We start from the raw sequence: 26069 nt of genomic DNA, 5'->3' as shown, positions 1-26069 counted from the left end.
GTAAGTGTGCATTGCCTTTATGGTAAAAAAAATACTGACTAATTTCTAAAACATGTCAATATTCTTGGTAAATGATCTAAGTAATGAGAAACCACCAGTGCCTACAAGGTTCAAATTTTGACCAACTGCCAAACAATTTACATGTACATCAATGAGAACACAATCAGATGGGTTAAACAGCAGATGAACCATGTAAGTGACAAATTTTAATGTCAAGTAAACTCATTTGATGCAACATACTTTCCTTAGAACCAGTGTTAAGCTACGTGGGCAGCAGCTGTTTACTCTAACCCAATATGAGATTTCGTGTATCAATTAAGGCTAAATAAATGTTAGCAGAGCAGCCTTACTCACAAGATCTCTATTTATGAAGATACCATGGGCAGTCCTCCAATTTGTGAATACTTCATTCTGTCCCTTAACTCAAGATTCTTCTGTGGACTTCATAATCACTTAAACTTGTATTATGAATGGCTAACAATTTAACAATAAAGCAGGTAGTCAACACAAGAAACTTATCTCCACCACCCACTTTTTCCCCATCTCTCTCGATGGAAGACAAGATATAGCTACTTCCATTTCATGGAGAATTTCAGAGTGGAAAAGAATTTGGCAATCTAATCCAAATTCTTTAGAAATGAGGCTCGGAGAGGTATTTATCTAAGAAAGTTGCAGAAATAGAATTTGAATCCCAGCCTCGAGGCTTCACTTCCTTAGTTTACAAGTACACTTCTAACCTGCAAGCAATTCTTTGTTAAGTGACAAACATTTCTATATTTATGTAGAGTATATCAAACCCTATTTAAAGTGATGTTCATTTTGGTTTCAAACATATATAAATAAATGCTGCATAAAAGAACAAAAAGGTCCCCCAATTCTCACCATTTAATTCTACTTTTAGTGCCAGAAACTCAAGCAATAATTATGGGAAAATTAAAGGACTGGTTTTCACTCAATCTTCTTTAGTTTTTTGGGTTTTTTTTAATTTTTTAGTTATTAAAAACGTTACTTAAATGAGAATTCAGTATTAGTTCCACTAATTTCATAATTAAATAACTACTGCATATTCATAAAGACTGGTGGAAAGGAAAAAGATCACTGCATGATCTGAATGTAATCTTCAGGTAGAGAACAAATTCTTTAGTGGTAGGGTCTGAACTTCTTTCCCTCGTAGCCATGACTCACAGTGACTGGCACATAATAAGTGCCCAGAAAATAAGTGTCAACTGAAAAAAGTAAATGATAAAGAAAGATAATTAATAAAATAGGTTAACGTTTAACTCTACCATTTTCATCTGTTCACATATACTCTTTACTCCATTCTAATTCCTTCTATTCCTGTACAATTAACTCAGGAAGACCTTCGTTCTTTTATTTTCATTCTTTCTTCAATACACCTATGCACTAATCCTCTGTGACTATATTAAGGTGACTAGCTGGGCTCCCAAAGGTCATTTTAAAAAATCATGGATAAAAACATGAAAAAAGCTAAATATTGCTACGGGAAATTAGATCTTTACCATTTGTCTTACCTGTGTCATACATGATTATAAGGAAATAATGCATGTGAACATGCTTTGTACACCATAAAGTATTATCAAATATAGGATGTCTCTGTGCTATAAATGTTTAGCCCATTAAAGTATCCCGGGGCCCCTCCAGCATCTAAACAGTCTCCATCTTCTTCCTCATTGTGTTCTAACCAAATCAGCTTTTCTCAAAGTACTATCATTCCACAGAACTTAAAAGATATCTTTTTTTTCTGTTTTTCTGCTTTAATAGCTTAAATTGCAAACACTTTTTCTTAACGGTTTTAGTTTACAAATAGGCAGAATTTCAATTACATTGTAGCTTTTACAGATAAGCCTGGGTAACCACCCTTTGTAACATTGTCCCTATGGAAAAATAACTCTAAACCAATTTGTAAATGAATTTTTGAAAAGCAATCCATTTTTATCTTAGGAAAACTGGTACCTAGACCCTACCCTGAAGGTAATATGGAGTAAGGGGAAGAGAACTGGGACTTTGGAATGAATCTCACCTTGCTCTGCTACTACTATCTCTGTGTCCTTGGGCAAGTTCTCATCAGTAAAATGGGAAAAGTAAAATCTCTCAGAATGTAATACATATGTAAATCACCTAAAACTGAGCCTGGAAGATAAAAAGTGCTAAATAACATTAGTGCCTTTTTCTTTCCCTCTGTCATTACAGTATATTGCAGTCATTTGCAAATTCCATTTTTTCCTTTAAAAATGTATTTTTCCCTTAGCACATGTTCTAAGTCAGGAGCTTTTTATTATCTCATTAATCCTTATAAAAACCCTAAGAGGTAGGTACCATTACTGTCTCATTTTACAGATGAAGTATAGCAGCACAGAGGTTAACCGATTTGCCTAAAATCACTCTGATAGTGGTGTTGACATCAGCACACTCATGCTCTAATCTTTAGCCACTTTACTATATTTGTTTTAAAATTATAGAGAAGAATTCAATGATATCTAAAGTTTTGTCAGGTGGCAAGAAAAACTTCAAGCTCACAATAGACAAATGTAAACCATCGGTATGCAGTCTAACCAACCAATGTACAATTGTTCTGGTTTCCCTTCCCAGAAGCTGGAAGGTTCCTATAGCCAGGTTGGGTTAGGCTCACTTGGAGATTCAGGGGCTTCCATTGTTTGCTAGTCCTTTTTTTTTTTTTAACAGGGGTGGTCAAAAGTTGAAATAGTAACCCAGTAGCAAAAATCTTTAAGTGCTGTTAGCATTAGCTGGGAGCATACTGCTTGTCAATTGGAGGTTACTCCTTGCAGTAATGGAATTTGGCTCTTGACACTCTAACCCATTAAATGAGGGCCATAAGCAAAATTACTATTTCCTAGCTCAAGCTACAAATACAATACTTACAAGTACCCAGAACTGGAAATACAATGTTATGTAATATTAATGTGTCAAACGGTTAAGGCTGCCAATTAAAATGCTCAAGAAAAAAACGAAACAAAACAAAAAATCACCTCTTCTTTTATGGTACCTATACTAAAAAAAACCTGAAAGTTTTACTTTTAGGCTTCTTAACATTTTTACCTTGTCTTCTCTACTACTACAAACGAAATTTAGTGTGACTAGATATGGGCAAGACTCAGTTCTAAAATTGCTAAAAAATGAAATAAGAGAAGAGCTACAGCACAGCCAGACCAAACTCACCAAGATGTACAGACAGAAAAAGCTGTTGACCATCCCCAGCAACACTGGTTGTGTTTGTGCCTTTTGCTGATTGTATCTCATCACTGCTCTTCACACATTAACAGATTAGACACAACTTGGTCTAATCAGGAAAGTCTTTTACAAAAATGTAAGTTTATTTCCTTTGTTTCACTTGCTTACTAACATGAAATATCAGTATCGCAGTCTAGATGTTGAACAGCTGCCACAGACAACTCAGTTCTGGTTCTACCATCTTAGATAACTTACTTCTAGTTGGAAAAAGGATGAAGCAGAATTAGAATTGAGGGAATCACACTATAATGAAAGTCCATTCATCTATCTAGGTTTCTGTTGCTGTTATTGTTTTAAATATTGAAAATAATGCTGGCAAAGCGCCTAAACACTAAACTACAATCCTTTTATCTTCAGTCCTTACTAAATATCAAGTTCACTCCTGATGACTCATTATCAGAACACAAGTCTATATTTTGTTCATAAATGAAACCATCTCAAATTTAGAGTTTATATGAAAGATGTAACAGCAGAGAATCCCTGAAGATTAAGAGAATCTGGAAGGTTTTCATTGTTGAATTTGATTTTAAAGTGTAAATTCCTTCCTTAGCAGACAAATTTCTATAAGCCTAGCAATTGATAAATAGGCTTAAATAATCATCACACAATTAGGTAATCCCCTTAGGACAAATCCAAGTTCTCTTCCCAGGGTGTATGGTGTAGGTAAACGTCCTATGAATTCTTCTGTATAGATGGTTCTACCAAAAATATTACTCAGTGGTGCTGTATTTTCTTTTTTTAATAGAAGTAAACTAGAGATCCTGACAGCGTCTCTTACATCCTGACATCTTTAGAGTAACTCATTCTTTAAATTATGTCCTTAGAATTCTATATGTAAGGCAATGTGCAGATGACACTTATTCAGGTGACACAAAGATGCACAGTTAGGGAGTTTATGGCCTGGAATAGCATCAAGACTATATGAAGGACTCTGATGGTCGCCAACATGGAGATATAACTTAGCACTACTGAAGATCAGTAGTGGACAGAGAGCTCAACGAGTTGCTGAGATAAGGGCAGTCTTCAGTATTTGAGCTCAGCCTTAAAGCATGGGTAAAATTTCTGGTGGGAAGAAGGCATCTTAGATAGAAGGAAATGCAGTATGTGCACAGAAGCAAAAGTGGTATGGGATGCATGAAATGCCAAGCAATCCCATTGGGCTGGTACAAGCTTTGTGGGAGGGGTCCTATGGTGAGGTAGGACCAGCGACGGACTCACATTTTAGCTTTTCCATTGCCAAAGGTAGCTGCCTTGGACACACTGTTAATTATGTCTGAGAATACGCTTTCCCATTTTTAAAATGAGAGAGTTGGATCAGAACATCTCTGAGGTCTATTTACAACTTTATAAATTTATAATTCTAGGTCAAGGGTTGGAAACTTTTTCTATAAAGGACCAACTAAGTAAATATTTTAGGCTTCACAGGCTGTATGGTCTCTGCCACAACTTCTCAACACTATTATATTTTGAAGGCAGTCATAGAAAATATATAAATGAATGGGCATGACTGTGTTCCAATAAAGCTTTATTTATGGATATTGAAACTTTAATTTTATATAATTTCATGTGCCACAAAATATCCTTCTTTTGATTTTTTTCAAACATTTAAAAATGTGAACACTATTCTTAGCTCGTGGGCAGTACAAAATTTGGCCCACCAGCTATAGTTTGTTGACTTCTCCACTCTACAAAGAACAGAAAGGATTGTGATAGCCTTCAAGAGCGAGAATAAGGTAAACAATATTGTACCATAATTATATATGATAAATATTGTAACAATGACAATCATATTACAATAAATGTGTCAAAGAAACATGCTGTATATCTTAAATGTATACAATATTATGTGTCAAATATATTAAATTTTTTTAAAGAACTATTTAGATTAATTGAGAAGACAATGGAAGGAGGTATAGGTTTCTGAGCAAGAAAAGGTTGAGATCAGGGCTGTACTTAGATTTACTTAGCAGTAATAGATGGGAGTGAGATTAGTAGTTAACCATCAATGGAGGATAATATTCAAGCCCTATCATGACTAGTAGCTTCGAGGAAAGAGAAGAAAAAAGATATGGAAGAAAAGATCAACAGAATGTTACCTGAAAAAAAAAAAAAAAAAAGAAAGCAAAAGGTTTACTTATCTGGCAAACTTAATTTTTAAAAAGTAAATTTCCAGACAAGAAGAGGGGAAAAGGTGATTTTGCATCCCCACTTCTCAGTGCCATCAGTACATTATATGACTGCAGTAGACTAATTGAGGAATTTGCCTTTTTATGGAAGCTTTAGAACAAACAGCCCAAGTTGGAGCTTTCAGTTCAAGGATAAGACTTCTATGGTATATGTCAAGTAAAATGTAGCATTCATGTTTTAATTTTAGAGGTGCAATAGATGGTAGGTTTAGAGATGATATTTATTTATTTATTGCTCCTTTTATGCCAGAGAATTTTCAGCAGCTTTCTCAATTAGGAAAAGTATTCATCTGGTGTACATACACATATCATTGCCCTCAGAATTTTAAAATAACTCTGCTGACTGTGACTCAGAATTTATATCTATCTTTTCTTGCTCTAACAAAGAAAAAAACTGCAGTGCTGCAAATACAACTTATTCAACATTAGAATATCTACCAAGTGCAAGTAATCCCACTCTTTGGGAGCCGCTACATGCCTTCTAGAACTCAAATTTGAAAGCTGGTTGGGGTCAGAGGAAAGAGGAGTGCAAAGAGACCTGCACATATGCAGTTCTAACTCATGATAATAGCTGATAAGAAATATAGTCAAGTATTATGAAAACACAGCAAAGAGAGAGATTAATTTTAACTGAGCAGTCTGGAAAGAACTCTATGAAGAAAGTGACATCAACATTGGGCCCTTTTAATGAGAGAGGAAGGGTAATTCCAGGCACTGAGACTAGTGCAAACAATAACAATAAAAAGATGTGGAAAATATTGAACTTATCTTTTTTACTTCAAAAGTGGTATATGTTTATTGTTAGGGGAAAAACATGAATTATGACAAGAAAATTTTTAACCTAAAATCCCACCACTCAATCCTACCACATTTTAGTATATGCTCTTCCACATATTGGATAGTACAAAATGGATCATTCTAAACATATCCCCCTACTATTTTTTGCATAACATCTCTGCCAGCTTGGAATACATATTGGAAAGATTAAAAAACACTGGCATTCCTGAGTTCATGGATAAGTATAGCCCTTCCCTTATAGACCTTCCTTCGAGCTCCTGCTTCAACTTGTTCTTTCTTTTTTCTTCCAAGATCTCTATAGGTGGATCCATGCTACTAGCCATCATATTTAATTTTTCTTTCTTCCACATGAGATCAAAAAGATATGGACATGACTTCTTTAATACACAACTTCAATAAAATCATTGTTGACATGTTTTAGATTTGATAAGGACTCTAGGTCTTCTGCCTTGCATGTAAAACTGAGCTCATTTGCATAATTAAAATAAGTAAACTGGAAGAGCTAGAGAAATTACCAAATGGAAAATATAAACTGTTAAGAGACATGAAAGAGCGAGAAAGTGTAACATTTTTCTAATTTGAGTTCCAAAGGGAAAGAATAAAATAAGGGGAGAGGCAAAATTCAAAAAGATAATAGCTAAAAATGTTCCAGGATTGATAAATCAACCCTCAAAATTAGGGAGCCCAAAAAACCCCAAGACAGGTAAATAAAGTCTTATAAATCCCAGGGAGAAAAGTCATAATCTATAGCAAAATAACAATTAGACTGATAGCTGATTTGAATGCAGAAACACTGGAACAATATTTTCAAAGTGCTGAAAAAAATTACTATCAGCCTAGATTGATTTATATATCCAATGAAATCATCTTTCAAAAAACAAGACAAAATATTTTTTCAGAGAAATAAGAACTTAAAGTGTATTCCACCCAAAGACCCCACTAAAGATACTAGCAAGGGATGGACTTCAAGAAGAAAGGAAATTTATCAAGAAGGGAAGTTCTGTTAATCATTTCTCTTACAGCTCAAAGAAAACAGTAAAAGTGGGAAAATGGAAAAAAATAACAGTATAAGAAAACAACAGTGTCTAATTTATGGAGCAAAAAAAAAATCGAGACAGAAACAAAATGTTAGACAACCACACATAAGGGGACTAGCCAGGAAGACAGTAAAGATGCCAGTTAAATACTCTGAAATTAAATATGCAAGTTAAAAATTTCTGGAAAAACACTGAAAGACTAGAAATAATAGGTATACCTTCCAAATGAGTTACATGTTTAACTCTATTACTCCTATGTTGATAGCGCATCTGAGAGACAGTCTAACCCTCCTTTCAGGCAAGAGATACTAAGCTCATCCAGTATCTGGCACAGTATGTAGTCATTAAATATTTGTTAAATTAATTTGGCTATTCCAGAAAAAGATGAATTCTATTTCACAAATGCATCACACTTCTCAACTCTACCTGAAAGGTGGATTCCATCTTACTATTTTAGTGAGTGGCCTGACTACCCCTTCAGTTTTTTTTCTTTTTCTTTTTTCTTTTCCTTTTTCAGAAAACAGGACAATGAAGCTTGGGATAAATCCCAAATCCTACCCCCAATTCTTGCTTATGAATTGAAAGAAAAATACACATTTCCCCTCACAAACAAAGGAGTTATCAATCAAAAATTTAGATGTTCGATTTTAATTATGAGAAACTGACAATCAAAAGGCTTAGGCATCTAAACTGTGAGTGATATTTTTCCCACATTTGGTAAAACTGTATATTCCACAACATATGGAATTCTACTGAAAGCTTTCACTGGCATTTTGCCTTGTTGAATAAAAGATAGAAGTTATGCTTAGACATTTTTAAAATATCAACACTGCCTTTTCATTAGACTAACATTTAAAATACGACTTGAAATCATGGGAAAATATATTAATATGTCTAACACTCATTGAGCTCCTAACTATGTGTCAGGCATAGTTCTATACATCTTTATGAACTCATTAATCCTCACAGTAATACACTATGAGTTGGGAACCAAGATTAGCTGTGTTTTACAGAGGACAGTGTGAAACAGATTAAATAACTTCCCCAATGTTACATACCTCAGAGGTGTCAATCAATGGTGGGATTTAAACCCAAGGAGTTTAGCTCTAGAGCCTTTATTCTGAACCACAACACTCTACCGCCTCCCAAGAGTCTTATCATGTATGTCTGCTGATTTGCCTTGTATCTACATCTAAAGTCTGACTTCGGTATTCGATAACTCATACTAGGTGCATTCTGCCAAAATTGGCTATTCATTTTATTTGCAAAAAAATCAAAACTAATAGAGATTCCAAATCTATATTATATTTTTATTTACATATACATACTCTGCATAGTCCTTACTGGGCAGGATTATCCCCATCTGCACCCCAGGACTTTATGCCTAGAATTTATTTTCGGGAAACATGAACTGGATGGTCCTATTACAGGCAATGCCTTGTGCTAAGCACTGATTTAGAGCTACTCTCCTAATTGGCAGTTCAGTTTCACCAAGATTCACCCACAGCATGATATATGTTTTTCCAAAGAAGCATATAACAGTTTTGGTTGGGAAGCAGCAAATGGTCTTCCCATTTGTTCATTCAACAAATATTCCTCAAGATTCTTACTATGTGCCAAGCACTATGATGGGTGCTGAAAAGTCAAGGGCAAATACATCAGAGCCAATATTTGCCCCTGGGGCTCTAGCGAGAAGAAAGATATTAAACAAGCAATAATTACACAAATAATTACAAACAACTGTGACAAGCACAACAAGAAAAAAAATGCAGAAATCACATGACAAAGGGACCTCCCTTAGTTTTAGAGGTAAGAGTCAGGGAAGGTATCCCTAAAAAACTGATACTTAATATGGAAGTCAAGGATTGGAGGAAATTACCCAAGTAAAGAAGTACAGAAGAGTAGCTGAGGCAGAGGGAACAGCATATGTGAAGGCCCACAAGCAGCACTGTACTTTGAAAGAAATGAAAACCCGCTGTGCCTGGACTACCACGAGAAGAGGGCCACTGAGGGCAATGCTCAAAGATCTTTTCTAACTATGGGGCCCACAACCTGCTCACTCTGCTGCTGACCTGCTCACATTTTCTCCATGATTCCAAGGAACAAAAACTGTATTTACAGTACACTTTAAAATGATTAATTTAAATTCTGCAATAATTTCATTAGTGGAGAGGATAGAGATAAGATAAATCATACGATTATAAATTTCATCTGTACTTTAACAGCTTGAGGCCAGAGACCATTTCTTACGTATCCTACTATAATTCAGAACACCTAGCAATGTGAATAGCTAGAGTCTAATAACTAATTTTGCTATTTGGAGAGAAGAGACGTAGGATAAGAATTTAAGTGTTACTTGCCTAGACATTTTTCTATATAAGATTTATTAGCCCATTCATATATACCCTTACTTACTGTAATTGTATGAATAAAAATATATTATCCATCTTAAAGATGAGCCAGTTCAGTTCTCCAGAGATGGGGGTGGGAACAGAGAGAAGCCTGGAAATACAGAGAAGCTAGATAATAGAGATTCTTCAACTCTTAACTCTAAGAACAAGTGTGCCATTTCTCTTTCTTCACAGAAAGCTTACTTGTGGGAATAAGTTAAGTGTGTTTCAAAAGAAAGAATGACTTTAACTTGGATTGTGGCCAGCTGCAATGAAATTCAGCCACTTTCCCCTTAAACTGGAAATCTTATCAGTGGGAAATTCTCTAAGGGCCAAAGACTATTTTCTGCAACTTGATATTTGTAAAACATTTTTAGTTCTAAGATTCACTACCTGTCATCCTCTATACACACACACATCCCACACTCATACCAATCTAATGAATAACTTGACTTCTAACAGAAGTGACATAGAATTTTTTGAAATCTAAAAGTCTCAATATGTAACCAACACAATAATATCATTTATGAATCTTTTTTTCCGTTTGTGATTACTTAGGCATTTGTATATGGTAACATTTGAGGGCAGAAAAAGAGAATCACCACTCTTTGTCATGAAATAGCCTAGAATGACTAGCTGGTAATGCAAGTATCAAAACACTATACACATATGGAAGGAATACCAATAGCAAAAGATTGGAATAAGCCCAGGACCGGGATAAGCCCAGGACCGGGAACATCGAGAAGAATATAACCCAGTCCTTGCCCTTCAGAAACCAAGTCTTAAAGGGAGATATCTGAGGGGCGTAGGGAGGGTGGGGAAAGAAAAGCTACAATCAAATCGATTATCCCAAAACTGATGACCTAGCATGCAAAAACAGAATCTACAAAGCTTTTACCAAGGGCCTGGAAAGAAGGAAATGAGTCCTCAACTTCTATGTCTAATTATATGTCTCCTTTTGTCCATTACTCTATCATACTCTATTCCTTTGTCTGCACATAATACGCATAGTTAAATATATTTAATCAACTTAAAGACCCCATATTTTAATAAGTGTGTCAGGATTAGAAGTTCTTCAAAAGTTATTTTGAAGTTATTTCATTTCACACTTACTGAAACAGCAGTTAGCTCAATAGAGCATGGCTCCCTAAACAGCACATGATAAAGTCTTGAATGTTGTAACAGACTGGGTTTCCTCACTCTTCCTTGAAGTTCTTCAGCAGAAAAGTGAATTAAGGGTTGGGGGGGATGTTTTTAGGGGGTTGGTTTAATGACGAAAAAGATATAGTTGTTTGTAGTAATATCCAAGGAAACAGAAATAGGAGTAGAGAAAAATGGACAAAGAGAGTAAAAGACAAATCCAGTTCAAGCAAACTGAAAAAGATTGAGAAACACTGAGATTGTGACTAAAGACAGGCTTTCTGCATTTCAACAATGAAAATGTAGTACTTTTGTAACAAGTTAAATTTTGTTCTTTTTGAAAGACTGTGAAGACTCAGCATGACAAAAAGTGATTACTAATAGTATACTGTTCAATAAAATACAGTATTGTTTTTAGTGTTATATGAAGGACAAAACACTTTAATTATGATGATAAATATACAAATAAACAAAAATTCCCTACTTATATATTAACTTCAACTTCTCTCCATAATAAACTTTTTTGTAAACTTAAGGAGAAACAGGTAAGACAGCCTTCCTCTCCATAACCATTAACAATAGAAACTGAACAAGTACTAAAATGGCTGATAAAACAAAGAAGCAGCCACCTAGATTCAAAATTTATGTTATCTGAACTTCACTATGTGGCCCAATACACACAAACACATATTGCAAGAATTCTGCAGATCTAGTGTACAAGGAAAAGAAAGACTGATGAAAGCCTCCAATAGGAAGTCCTTTCGCCAATATATCAACTTTTCTGGGTGTTTCAGAGTCTTATTACAGATGTGAACTTTACTCCTTAAATAAGTTCACTCTGAAATATTTATCTACACAGCACTGAAGGCTTTAAAAAGCCTTAAATTTCTACAGCCATGCCACCCTGAATGTGCCTGATCTCGTCTGATTGCGGAAGCTAAGCAGGGTCAGGCCTGGTTAGTATTTGGATGGGAGACCACCTAGGAAGACCAGATGCTGTAGGCATAAAAAAAAAAATAAAAATAAAAAAATGAAAAGCCTTAAATTTATGTTTTCTTCTTCTAGTCTTATCTATATATAGGGAAGATTCTGTCAGTTGATGTTGCGTTCAGACCTTCCTGAACGCAACATCAACTGACAGAATGACCCTTCCTCAGCAAGAGTCCTGACAATGAATGTCACAGAACATTATTCTAGAGAGAAACTTTGCTGTGATATCAACTAACTTCTGACATGAGCTCATTAAGGACTGCTACTTCTTTTGATACTGATCTAATGCTGGCTTATAATGTAAAAATATACCTCACTGTCATGACCATGACATAAGGTTCAATGGAAAGGGTGGGCCCAGATCAGCCAGAAAGCAAAAAAAAGCAAATCAACCTTATATTTTTGTCGCCTGCCATGTGGTTCAAGGAAATAAAGATCTTTTAATGAGGAATTCATAACTCATAGTATGATACTACACTGTAACCAGCAGGGCTTCAAATAAATATATTGACACCTGGTCTAAGTTGCTAAATTTTAAAAAAATACTCCCAATTTAAAAAGAATACAAAATCCTAATGCCACCTTCTGACAGGAGGCAACATATTCTCATGTTATGAATTTAGTAAGTGGCCTGCATAGTTGAAATGACTCTGAAACAGAGAACCACAACCCAAAATAGCTTGAACACTGTTATCTCAAACAATGGGCAGTTAGCCATTCATTTCTCCTTCTTAATATATATTCTACTTGTTTCAAAGCTCATTATAAATTTGATGAGACTGTTTAAATTCGGCTGTACCAGATGTTTGAAAGCTATGTATGGAAAATATTCATTGCAAAAAAATTCTTATTACAAGATTTTATACCTAAAAAATGAATGCAGTGTGTGTTTATTTAGTTTAAAAAAAAGAAAAGAGTAAGTTATATTGCACACTCGTAACCAGCCTAACATTAGAAATAAAGGGGTGAATACAACAGACATGGTCCCTGCCACCGAGGAACCTACAACTTAGTAAAGAAGACAAATACTAAGTACAATGAATGTCACAAGAGATTATATACATGCTATGCCGAGCTGTAGACTGTGGATAATGAGGATTATTCCTACCCTACTCCCTTCCTAAGTGTGCAGTAAAAGACCAAGAAGTTGTCAGAAGGCTTTTAAAATAATGAACTTCTCAGTTGAAATACATACGAAACATAAGCATTTTATACATATATACGTAATCAGTAATTATATAAATATGTAAAATGACTTTTTAAACAAATATACAAGAACTATTAAAATCCAAATAGGCCCTTCACATAGGCCATGCCAAACCCAGGCTTTAAACAAATAATCTTGCCAGGCCTAGGACAAATAAAAACTCTATGACTAATAGCATTCTTGTTGCTTCTGATTCTAGGTGGAACAATTCCACTGATATTTAACAACTATGCTCTAAGTGGATATAGAATGGTGGAGTGAAAATGCAGAGGATCCACAGAAAGAGAAACAAATTTTGAGACCAAGTTCCATCACTAACTAGCTGTACCACCATGGGCAGGTTACTTAATTTCTCTGATCTACATTATCTTCACCTGCAAAATCAGGACAATACATTAAAGGATTGTTATGAAATTATATATATGAAAGTATTTTATAAACAATAAAGGATTATACAAATGGTCTTATTATTTATTTAATTGATTTTTTTCTTCATATAGGAACTATATGTTCATTTTAAGAACTGGAAAATACAGAAAAGTATTAAGAAGAAAAAATCACCCACAGGCTTATCACCCAAACATTGTTGTTATTTATTTTAACCGAAATAAATCTAACATCAACCAAAAGAAGTTAAGGCAAAAGTACTTTCAGATGTTAACACTGATAATTATAAATGACAAAATTAATTGTTGATCTCTTTTTAAGAGCAGAACAGTCTTTCCCATCAGTTTAAAGACAATGCTGCCATGTGTCCCAAAGCTGGTCCCAAAAGGGTATGATATATAGGTGACGCTCATAAATGTCAAAGCCACAAAAACTCCCGAAATAAATATTTCATGAACCCAAGGAGTAGTTACAACACATGCCCTCAGATGTAACAGAGAAAGCAAAGTGTCTAAAGCTCTGTTAACATAACTGGCGTGACTGTACGATTTCTATGGGCCACGTCGATGGAAAAAAAAATTTTATATACCATGCTACAAGACAAGCAGCCTAAGACATCTGATTTTTTCACACTGCTTACTGAATCCCATCTTTGGAACTTCTTGTACGTCTGTTTTTATTTTCCCACTCTTTCTTCTCCTAGCCCCTCTCCTTGTTTTATTATCACATTAGAATCTGTGTTTAAAATGGCCTTATTCACTTCTTCCAAGAAGACATACAAATGGCCAAGAAACATATGAAAAGATGCTCAACATCGCTAGATATTAGGGAAATGTAAATCAAAACCACAATGAATGCCATCCTGAACAAGCCCGATCCCGTCTGATCTCGGAAGCTAAGCAGGGTCGGGCCTGGTTAGTACTTGGATGGGAGACAACCTAGGAAGACCAGGTACTGTAGGCGTAAAAAATAAAAAATAAAAAAATAAGGGATTGTAAGCTGACAAGGTTCTTGCAATCTGTGAGATCAACCAAGGGTTGCCTCACCTAAAAAAAAAAAAAAAAAAAAAAAAAAAACACAAATGATACCATCTCACACCTGTTAGAGTAGCTGTAATCAACAGGACAAGTAATAATAAGTGTTGGAGAGGATGCGGAGAAAAAGGAACCCTCATATACTGCTGGTGGGATTGCAAATTGGTACAGCCACTATGGAAAACAGTATGGAGGTTCCTAAAAAAACTAAGAATTGATCTACCATGTGATCCAGCAATCCCTCTATTGGGTATTTACCCCAAAGACTTGAAAACTCATATCTGAAAAGATATTTGCACGCCGATGTTCACAGCAGCATTATTCACAGTGGCCAAGACATGGAAGCAACCGACGTGTCCTACGATAGATGACTGGCTAAAGAAGCTGTGGTACATATATACAATGGAATATTATTCAGCCATAAGAAGAGATGAAATACTGCCATTTGCAACAACATGGATGGACCTTGAGATAATCGTGCTAAGCAAATTAAGCCAAAAAGAAAAAGTTGAAAACCACATGATATCACTTATGTGTAGGGTATAAACCTAAAAGCAACACACAAACAAGGCAAACAAACAGAGACTCATGGACATGTTCTATAGACTAGTGGTTACCAGAGAGTCAGAGGAAGGAGGGAAATAGATGGGGTAAAAGGGGTCAAGTATGTGGTGACAGAAAGAAATCTAATTATGAGCAGTGAACACACAATGCAATATATATATGCCTTACTGTTGAATTGTACACCTGAAACTTACTGGATTTTGTTAACCAAGGTCACCATAATAAAAATAAATGAATAAAATAAAATAAAAATAAAATGGCCTTATTCAGTGCAATGGAATATTATTCAGCACCAAAAAGGAATGAAGTTCTGATACATACTATATCGTGGATGAACCTTGAAAACATTATGCTAAGAGAAAGAAGTCAGACACAAAAGGCAACATATTTTATAATTCCATTTACATGAAATGTCCAAAACAGGCAAATCTACAGTGACAGAAAGTAGACTGGTAGTTGTCCAGGGCTGGGGAGGTGGGGATGGGAGAGAATGAGTGACTGCTAAAAGGTATGCGGTTTCTTGAAGAGATAAAATGTCCTAAAATTAGTTTGTAGTGTGATATTGCACAACTCTGTCAATATACTAAAAAACACTAAATTATACACTTTAAATGTGCGAATTATATGTTACGTGAATTACAACTCAACATAGCTATTTAAAAAATAATCTTGTTCAGGATCCTAAATTGAAAAAAGTACATATAAATGAATAATCCCATACTACCCCTCCCCACCTAAGCATGGAATAAAAGTGATGACTCAGCTGTGATAAGATACGTATATAAAGTGACCAGACGACTCTTGTTTAACAAATATACATTAAATTACAAATCCAAATGAGTCTTAACCCCACAAAAAGTAGTTACCTTAATGATGCCCTAAGTCAAAACTTAGCCCTCAGAGTCTCAATAATTTTGTGCTTTTATTTCGGTAGTTCTTTCCACTTATAACATCTTTCTTATCACATTTTTAAATGTTCGATTCTCACCTGACATTAAGGCCAATTCAAATGTTACATCCTATACAAGGCCTTTCCCATGTTCTGATGAAAAGTAATCTCACCTTTCTCTGAACTTCCGTGGTACTTCACTCCCACAGGACCACTCTGAACTTTCAATGCAGCATTATACTTAGTCTGCCTTGTATCACCTTATTGTTTTGACATTAAAAGGGGTCTCCATAAATATCTATTTGACAAGTGGATGATGACTGTTGAACAATTGAGAATTTCATCTTCAGCTTGTAAATTTTAATTCTGGAAATATCCAAAAGTCATTTAGACTCAAAAATGGTCCAGGAAGTAGGAAGGTTAAGGAATGCCCACTTTGGGTAAAATTTTCTTAACCAAAAAAAAAGCCAGGCTGATGTGACATACATATGTAAATTATTTGTAAGAAATTCCCAAACAAAAGCACTGGAATAAGAATATAACTTCCCAAAGTAGCTGAAAGAAACCTGAATGATATAAATTCCAGAATATCTGTTCAAAAATCAGTTTCATTATTTTATAGTGACACCGTATGTTTTTTTCCTGAGAGTTTTATTATCAAGTTCTACTAATTCTTCTACCATATTTCTAATATAGTACTAATTCTTTCTCCATTTTTCCCATAACACCCAAAATTCAGGCCTTCATTTTCTTCCTGACCAATCAGTTTAAAAAGTCTCCTAATCCATCTCCCTTCCCACAGTTCCTTCTTTCCTTCAACAATATTTATGGAGCCATCCTGTGTGCTAATGTTGAGGGTAGGAACTGAGGAGCACATAAAGAAATATCAAACGAGGCCCCATTCTCTTAAACCAATCTAGTTGCGAACTTGACTATTCATCACAACACTTAGCAGTATACGTATAAGGGCCACAAATAACACCAAGAATTCCAAGCAATGGTTAAGTCCTCTGGCCTCTCCAAAACACAGATTAATCTATCGTCTCCCTCACATACTAGTCATCCTCTCCCTCCCACTCTTTGTTCATCTTGTTGGGTAAGGTCTTCTGTTAAACTGCACATATGCCATGCACCCCACTCCTCTCTCGTTTCTCTCCAATGTGCCTCCTGAGCTAATCAAGACAATCTACTTGCTATAACCTGGAAGTGACTTACAAGTACCTTTATTCATGACTACTTGTCACCATAATTATCCCCACTTTCTAATTCGTATCTACTATCAATCTCAAGTCCCTTCTTTTGTATATATTAGGAAGTATGTAACTATAGATAATTTTTTTCAGCTTATGACTGGCCTTATTTCTTTTGTATTTGTCTCATAGTATCCATTATAGTGTTTCCTAAATGAGGATGTGTATCTCAACCACCTATGGAGCTCCTTAAAAATACAAAGGTCTTTACCCTACCCCCTGGTAAGTCTGGGGTGGGAGCTGGACATCTTTATTTCTAAAAAGCCCCACTGGTGATTCTGATGCACATCTCAATCTGAGAACCACTGATTTATTACAATGTTCCCTATACAGCAGACATTCAATTCTTATTAATGCATTGAAGCTCATAAATAACTTTTGTCAAAAATAGTCTAACCAGATATCAACCCCTAGACTACACTAGTTCTGTTCCAAGTGCAACATATGGTTTTAAGATTTCATTTCCTGAGGCACTCCTTGGAGGGACACTATTACCTTGTCTCTTTACATTGTTTCCTATTTGTTGAAAAATGGAGGCCTGGAATGCAGCCATGTTAGACAACACTACACAAGAATGTACTCTGGAGTCTTAGATTAAAGTTAGTTATATAAAGAACAAGAACAATGTAGAACCAGATATTTTGAAAGCACACAGTATTCTTACTGAATAAATTATTAGTAAATCTATACAGAAGGCAGATCAGAAACCAGTCAATAGTGTCTCCCCATCTTCTTTATTCCCAATCTTTTGAACTGCCTTACACAGTTGAGGGGTCCCTGAAGATTGAGGAAGACTAAGCTGCTGAAGTGCCTCTAGTCCATTAAAGTGCTCTAATCAGATAAGTAACCCAAACCCCACCCAGGCCCACAGTTGCCTCCCAACTACCCTGACACACACTATTTACACAGCTCAGTGGGGGAGTGATATGAACTTTTCCCAAAGTTGTTCCTCACAGGCAGCAGCAGTCTGAGTCACCCAACCACAGTGAGAAAAAAAACTGTGATACTAGCCAGAGGAGTGTTAGGAGACTGATCACAGCACCCCTTTTCCCATTTCAAAAGTGGGCTCTGCCTCCTACTACAATCAACTCAGTTATTAGTCACAGCTGCGGGCTACAGGGATCTGCAGAGCCACTCAGCCACGCAGGAAAGTTGTGGGCTGGGGAGGAGACTGTCCGTCCTTCTCTCCGGCAGGGGCCGCAGGTCCCAGATTCCACAGGCCTCTCCCTGCAGCTCCATCTTGCTTTCTGCCAGGAGGAGTGGCAGAGAAGCACCCCGCCACACACACACCCAGTCTGTTAAGGCCCCAGTGGGAGGGAAGCCTTTTGACAGCAGGTAAAACCAGGTGGAAATCTTCATGGGAGAGGAAAAAATGAAAGGCACCGGGGTTAAGAGGAAGAAGAGGGATTTGTGGTCATAAATTACTACATGAAGAAATTACCGGTATTTGGGAGTGCCAGAGGTGTTAGCAGAAGTAGAATGCCTAGGAAGGGAGAAGGAGACAGAAAGACGATGGCCAGTAAGACAAGGGGACAAAAGGGCAGGAAGGAGGAGCGCTGGGAAAGGGCTGTGGGTGAGTGAGGTAGGTCTCAGGATAAGGGGCAGAAGTATTAGAAAGGAGAACAACGTGGCTCAATAAAAATCCCTGTGAAGAAAGGTAAGGCATCTGTAGGGGAGCCCGTCAGCCCATAGGCCAGACTGGGGAGGCCTATAAAGGAGCTGAGAGTAAGGATGTCAACGTGAGGGGCAACAGCCTGCTGAGGGAGAAGGGCTATCAGACATCCAAACAACTATCGTATATTAAGCACCTACCATGGGTCTCATACACTGTGCTAGGCACTTTCTAATACGACCTAGTTGAATCTTCACCACAAACTCACAAGCAGGCATTATTATTATTGACCCCATTTTATAGATGAGGAAACTGAGACCCAGTGAGTCTCAGGGGCATGCTCAAGGTCACAGCGCCGGGGGTGTCTGAATTCGAACCCATGGCCGCCTCGCTCCAGAGCTCACGGGCAAAGCCACAGGCAGCAAACCCGCAAAGAGGAACAGCAAGATGGACTGGGACCCCGAGGACGTCTCCTGACCCTAGTCCCGCTCCCCAACCCAGGCCCAGCGCGCTCACCCGGACGAGGTTGCTGACTGCCGCCTGCACGGCGGCCACGGGCGCGGTGAGGTCAGGGATGGCTTTGCCGTCCACCTCGCCTTCCTCGTGCATGATTACCAGGTGCGAGATCTGCTGCGCCACCGGCTCCAAGATGCTCTCGATCGTGCGCGTATGAAACACCGGCATCGTGGCGGTGAGTGGGGCGGCGAACCGCGAGCTACAGAGAACCGTGAACAGCGGAGTCGGAAACCCGCAAACAGACGGACTCCAAGCGGCGATTACGGAGTCCGGGCTTCCCTCGGCGTAACCACCTCGCTAGTGCCCCGCCCCCTCTCGTCACTGCGTCCAATGGCAGCACTGCTCAGACCCGGGCTGCCACTCCTATTGGTGATACTTCGAGATGCTCCTCCCCCACCCCCGAGCCGCCAAGACCCCGCCCAGCCCCGCCCCCATTCCCAAGGGAGGGGCCTGGGATTGGGGTTGAGCGGCTGGGATCGCGACTGGATTCCCGAGTCCTAGCGCCGGGCGCTCCTTATAAGGGCATGGTGGGAGCGGAGCGTGCGGCTCGAGTCGGTGGCCCCGCCCACCGGGGCCGCCTCCTTCCTCGGCTCTGCAGAGCTCCGCCCTTCTGCAGAATCACCTCAGCTGGGCGGGGTCTCACCTCCAGCGACGCTAGAGTCTGATGAAACCTAGGAGCCATGAGCCTCCTCCCTGTACTCTCTGAACTTTTCCCTTAACACGACACCCTCAGAATACTCTTTCCATTTCCTTTCAGTGATACATGGAAACGTTTTTAATAAAACATTTAAAGAACAGAAGTGCACAAAGACACATGAGTGTCCCATTCATTCACAAACACACTCCACCCACTCTCCTCCTCAGAAATAGTCACTGTTAACAGTTTGGGTATAGTCTTGTAGACCTTTGCCTATTCGTTTTCTTGTTCCTATGTATTTTCTAAATAAGATTACACATTTTCCTGGAACTTGATATTTTTTCCTCCTGATTAAAATTCCTTGGTTATCTTTCTACTTCATTCTTTTTAATGGCTGCATGGTGTTCCATTACATGAAATCGAACAATTTCATAGTAGTGGACATTTAGGTTAGGTTCTATTTTTCACCATTTAAAAAAAAAATTCTGCATGAACATCATCGTACTTAACTCTATGTTGTGCACATGTGTATTTATCTAGGACAGATAGATGCCTAGAAATGAAGTGAAAATGCAAAAGTATATACATTTTACATTTTGATAGATGAAACCAAATTACCTATTCCTCTCACAGTGCGCTCTGTATAAGACGTCTTACTGTTTTTCTCATCTTAAATTCTCTTTCGCCCAAGCTTCCACATTCCAAGAAAACATTTTCAATAATACCTCCAAGCAGAAGATGCTCAAGTCAAATGAAAATATTTATCAAAGGCCCACATTTTGCTAGAGGCTAAATTGTATGTGTGTTGTCCTGTATATTTTCTGAAACTATTCTTGTCTAGTAGTATGTATCTCCTTTTTCTGCTGTTCATGTTGCCAGACTCTGTACTTTTCATGATACTGTCGTTTTTTTGTTAACGGCTTCCATAGCCTTATAGGCAATGGATTTCTATAACTCCATTTGAAGATAACATTTATTTAGTACTGACTAAGTTCTAGGCACTATATGAGCCCTTTGTTTACGATTACACATAAGATCAACTACTCAATTTGTAGGGTCTGGCACAAAACAAAAATGTGAATCCTCTTATTCAAAAAACAAGAAAGCATACTGTTAAAGATACTAAAATGCAAAGCTTGATTCTTTCTTTGGTGTTCTCTTTTTCAACCTGTCATGGTATTTTTTAATTTACTATTTAATGTGGTACTCCCTGGACAGGGGAATACTTTTGTGGTAAATACCACCCCCTACAGGAACTTGGGGGCCCATGGAACCACTGGTTGCCTAGAGTCCCTTCTTGCCCGCTGCTGGACTGACATGCTGTTCCCTGCTAGGGACGAGGAGGCCATACCAGGCATCTCCTCTTCTTGCAGGCCTGCCTCCCCACCCCACAGCAAATAGGTGACCTCTTAAGGTGTTGCAGCCTCCACACTGAAACTCTCTCCATTACTGCATCAAGAGAGGACAAGAGGCTCACCCACATCAAGTCAACTGCAAAAAATGCCGTGGTATTGATAGCTTGGGTTGAGAGTGGCCACCTCCATGCCTCGCCCCTGGATACCATTGGTAGTACACATGGAACCCTGCCCAAGGCAGAGCAGAGGGCAGCAGTGGTCACTAGGCAGGTCAGAGTCAGGGGCTAGAGGCTGGGGAGCAGGCAGCTGAAAACTCATCCAAGGGAGGTGGTTAGAGGCAGGACCATGCAGAAGCTGAGGTTCCAAATCCTCAGTGCATGCTTCATTTTCTATTGGACTTCTAAAATACAAAGTCAAAGTTAAAATTGTTAAGAATGAAGACAGCAACTGCAGAGAATTAGACCCCAAATATAAAGCTCTTCTCAGTGCAAGCCCTGTATAACTAAGTAAACTGATCGCACACCCATGAGCCTGGCCCTAGTTACATAGCTGGTAACCCAAGTCTGACCATGACTGACTCTTAATTTTTAAACAGCTCCCTAGGAACTCCCATTCATTTTGGAGACTCTTGTCAAAACTAATGCAATTTCTGGCTAGTCCCATCACAGCTCCCAAAGCTCTTTTCTGTGATCATTATTTCAATTAGTAATATAGTAGTCCCCCTACTTATCCACGGTTTTGCTTTCTACAGTTTCAATTACCCATAGTCAACTGGAGGTCTGAACTAAATGAAAAATTCAGAAATAAACAATTCATAAGTTTTAAACTGCGCGCCATTCTGAGTTGTGTGATTAAATCTCGCGATGTTTCAATGTTTCGCTCTTTCCTGTCCAGGACATGAATCATCCCTTTGTCCAGTATCCACACTGTATATGTTACACGTCTCTTAGTCACTTAGTAGCCATGGAGGTTATCAGATCCACTGTAGTGGTATCACAGTGCCTGAATTCAAGTAACCCTTATTTTACTTAATGTCTCAGTCACCTCACTTCCTCTCACCACGTAGACATTTTATCATCTCACGTCATGAAGAAGGGTGAGTATGATACAATAGAATATTGTGAGAGAGACCACATTCACATAACTTTTATCACAGTATATTGTCATAATTATTCTATTTTATTATTAGTTATTGTTGTTCATCTCTTACTGGGCCTAATTTATAAACTAAACTATCATAGGTATATATGCTTAGGAAAAAACATAGTATAGAGTTAACTACTATCCATGGTTTTAGGCATTCACTGGAGAGTCTTGGAACATATCCCCCAAGGATAAAGGGGGTACAAATGTAGTAATATTTGGGTGATGGAATTATACATAATTTTTTCCTATAATCTTCACTCTGCCTCCACTATGCTGATTATATACATATGTGCAGTTTAACATGGTCTTCTGTCCTATGTATTTCTTATAAATTGGCAACAAGATTCAGAGAACTGATCATATAGTCTTTTAACTATAACATTACCCCTGCCTCCAATCTTCTAATCCAGGCTCCTCATGACTGGCCATACCAACCTCCTAAAATACAGTAACAACGCTGTTTCGTTACAATGTTGATGAGAAACAAAAGGTGTTTCCATTCAGGACCATCTGTGTGGAGTTGGCATGTTCTCTCCAAGTCTGTGAGTTTTCTCTGGGTCCTCTCGTTCCTTCTCACATCCCCAATATGTGCAAGTTAGGTTACTCGACATGTCTAAATTGTTCCAGTCTGAGCGAACATGAATGTATGTGTGTGAGTGTGCCCTGCACTCCAGGGTGGGTTCCTGCCTTGCACCTGAGCTGCCGGGATCGGTGTGTTTGCCCGTGAACCCGACCTGAATACACGGGTTGGAAAATCATTATCTTACTTGTTTTTATTAATCTTTCTTAATATATGTACAGTTCACATTTATTTCAATGTTAAATGTTAGAGGCTTTATTTAGAAGTTTGGTGATGTTTTTGTGACCTGAAATATATTGTAGAAACTTAACTCCAATAATTTATATCAATTAGCCTATGGCGAAATTGGTTTTGTTATAGGTCCTTTGGCATAAAGTTATAGTTTTCAAGAATCTATCAATGATGTTAAGTGAAAACTTACTGTACCACATTGCATGCCCAGGCCATGTGTTACCCTCCATCCACATCCGTATCCACTTCTGTCCCCCAATACACACATTCACATGCACCCTTTAAAATCTTCTGTGGCACTTAACACATATTAACATCAATGCCCACCACAGTCTAGGCTCAGACCAACCTTACTACTTTCTGCTTCCCCAACCAGACCCACAGACAGGTGGGTTAAACAGTGCAAAGAGGACAAGTTCAGGGTCATCCAGAGCTCAAGCTATATTCCAGCTTTCCAACTTGATTGAGATCAAACTCTGGCAACTGGCTTTTCTTCTCTCTGCCTGACTTTCTTTAAAAAAATGGAATAAGATGACCCTCATAGAGCTGATGTAAGGATTGGTGAATGAATTTGTATAAAGCACCCAGGGGACCCTGAGTAAAATTCACTATTATTATTATTATTATTATTATTATTATTATTATTATTACTGGAGCAGTCACAGACATATTCACAATCTCCAAAAATCCATGATGGAGTTCCACTTTGGAGCTTTTGTCGACATTCTTCCCCACTAGAAAGATCTCTCTGCTTGTTTAAATTTCACCTACTGTGGTAGGTAAAATTCTAAGATATCCCTGTAGATTTCCTACCCCTGGTATAATCCCCTGGACTGTGAATATAATGGATTTTACTTCTGTAACTAGATGACATTATGTAACACAGTTGAATTTAAGATAGGGAAATTACCCAGGCAGGACTGACGTAATCACATTAGCCCCCTTAAAGCAGACAGTTTTCTTCAACTGATCACAGAAGAGGAGATTAAAAATTAGAAGCTCTGGAAGGATTTGACAAGCTATTGCTGAATTAAAGATTCAGTTCCTTGTAGCTGAGGGTGGCCCCTGGCTGGCAGACAGCAGGAAACATGGACCTCATTCCCACAGCTGCAAGGAACTGAATTCTGCCAACAAGAAGAATGATCTTGGAAACAGATTTTTCCCCAGAGCCTTCTGATGAGAACTCAATTCATTTGACACCTGGATTTCAGCCTCATGATACTGAGCAGAGAACCCAGGCACACTATGCAGAACTTCTGACCTATACTCTTGCAAAATAATAAATGGGGGTTGTGACATAATTTAAGCAATAGAAGCATATCAATAGAATACTAAAACATCTATCTTCTCGGCTCACTTCGTCTAGTCCGTTGTCTCTGACTTCTTACTACAAAGCCCTGGCTTAGGCTGCTTATACAAATTCTTTCTCCTTCATAGCACTTATCACAATTGTCTTTCTATTATGTGACTATTTTACATTTCTCCCCTGTCTGTCACTGCTAGATGTCCCTCATATCTGTTCTGCTCTTCCTCCACAGTAATAGAACCTCAGATTTATACCTGGGCACTTAGCCACATGATTCCAATTTGACACATGGCAAGTCACAAATCTTCAATTTTCTCATCTCTAAAAGGGAAGATAATAATGTTTTCAATCTCATTAAATAGAAAGGACTTAGCACATAATAAATATTCAGAAAAAGTTACCAGAGAGATAGAGGGCAATTTATAGCCTGCACTAAACTAAGAACCATCATAGAACTAAGTCACAAACAATGTGGTGAAGCCCAAGTGGTCAAATTCCAAGCAAGAGGAAATCACCATGGGCTGAGGGTAAGAAAGAGTTAATGGGACAGTGAAACTAAATCTGGCCTCAAAAGAAGAATAATGTTTGGTTAGGCAGACAAGAGGGCAGACATTCCTGGAGGTGGGAGTACGGTCTGGAACAGCAATTAAATTAGTCAGACTGAAGTGAATATTCATACAACTCAAAGATAAAGATGAAAAGGTAAATTTCCACAAGATTATAACATACAGAGGTTAAAGACTGTGTGACATTTGCTCGTGGTTGTGGCTAGCTCAACATTACTCTTTGCCATGTAATTAGTTTGAAGGCCACTAATGATAGGAAACATTATAAGATAGGTAAAAAAAAAAAATTAGTGTTCTCAGTCAGAAATAACTGAGGAAGAGTTTTTGATAATGACAATATTTTACACATAGGAAACTTTAGATATTTTTAAGTCCATAGCAATTCTCTGAGGTAGGTGGAAAACAAGAAGTATAGCTCTCTTTTATTACACAGACTGGGAAATTGAGACATCATAGTAACTATCAGTGTGAGTGCAATTTGTGGAAATTTTAGTCAAGGATAGAGCTGAATATAAAACCTGAGTCTTCTATATTTAGTTGGTAGGCTAACTAAATATATTCTAGTTTTACTCCAGTTTCTGTGCTCTTCTCCTGATCACTGTTTGGACTGCTGTATCTTGGTTATGTGTCTAAGGAATTCCACCTTCTCGATACACTCCAGTATACTTCAAGCCCACATGGGTGAATCTACAACTTACACGCACACACTGCATTCCCCACTCACCACAGATGTACCTTCTCTCTGTGTAGACCACCTCACCAGCCCCATCTCCACACTGTCCCCACATTGGAACCGCACAGTGGCTCAATCAGTAGCCCTTCCTTCTCTCTCCCAAATGCTGCAAGTACACCACACTCCACCCTCCACCCCCACCCAAAACCACAACCACTTCCCCTGTCACTTTGAAAACAATGTGGCTCTTTTCTTCCCCCTTCCTAGCTTTATTGAGATATAATTAACAAATAAAAATTATATGT

The 26069-nt window shown here is 37.9% G+C and overlaps 1 protein-coding gene, 1 long non-coding RNA gene and 2 pseudogenes across 4 annotated transcripts in view; 2 read left to right on the top strand and 2 right to left on the bottom strand.

The window, feature by feature from the left end:
• The window catches only part of VCL (vinculin), a 94374-nt gene extending 74823 nt beyond the window's left edge, over positions 1–19551 (bottom strand). For 2 of the 3 annotated variants that reach the window (XM_039872153.1, XM_039872152.1), the window contains exon 1: positions 19271–19551. In XM_039872153.1, coding sequence (XP_039728087.1) covers positions 19271–19438 — 168 coding nt within the window. In that variant the 5' untranslated portion in view covers positions 19439–19551. The remainder of the gene's footprint in view (positions 1–19270) is intronic. The other variant, XM_039872151.1, reaches the window with a different exon arrangement.
• On the bottom strand, positions 962–11904 carry LOC120609558 (uncharacterized). Its single transcript, XR_005654795.1, has 2 exons — positions 9707–11904; positions 962–1226 (listed from the first exon to the last, which is right to left on the bottom strand). It is a non-coding gene; the product is annotated as an uncharacterized LOC120609558 (long non-coding RNA).
• On the top strand, positions 11708–11826 carry LOC120610066 (uncharacterized; annotated as a pseudogene).
• On the top strand, positions 14249–14368 carry LOC120610143 (uncharacterized; annotated as a pseudogene).
• Positions 19552–26069: the final 6518 nt, after the last annotated feature.

The sequence above is a fragment of the Pteropus medius genome, unplaced genomic scaffold, assembly GCF_902729225.1.
Source record: "Pteropus medius unplaced genomic scaffold, Ma_sr-lr_union100, whole genome shotgun sequence".
NCBI classification, from domain to species: domain Eukaryota; kingdom Metazoa; phylum Chordata; class Mammalia; order Chiroptera; family Pteropodidae; genus Pteropus; species Pteropus medius.
The sequence above is the reverse complement of the archived record's forward strand: the minus strand, read 5'-3'. Positions and strand labels throughout refer to the sequence as shown.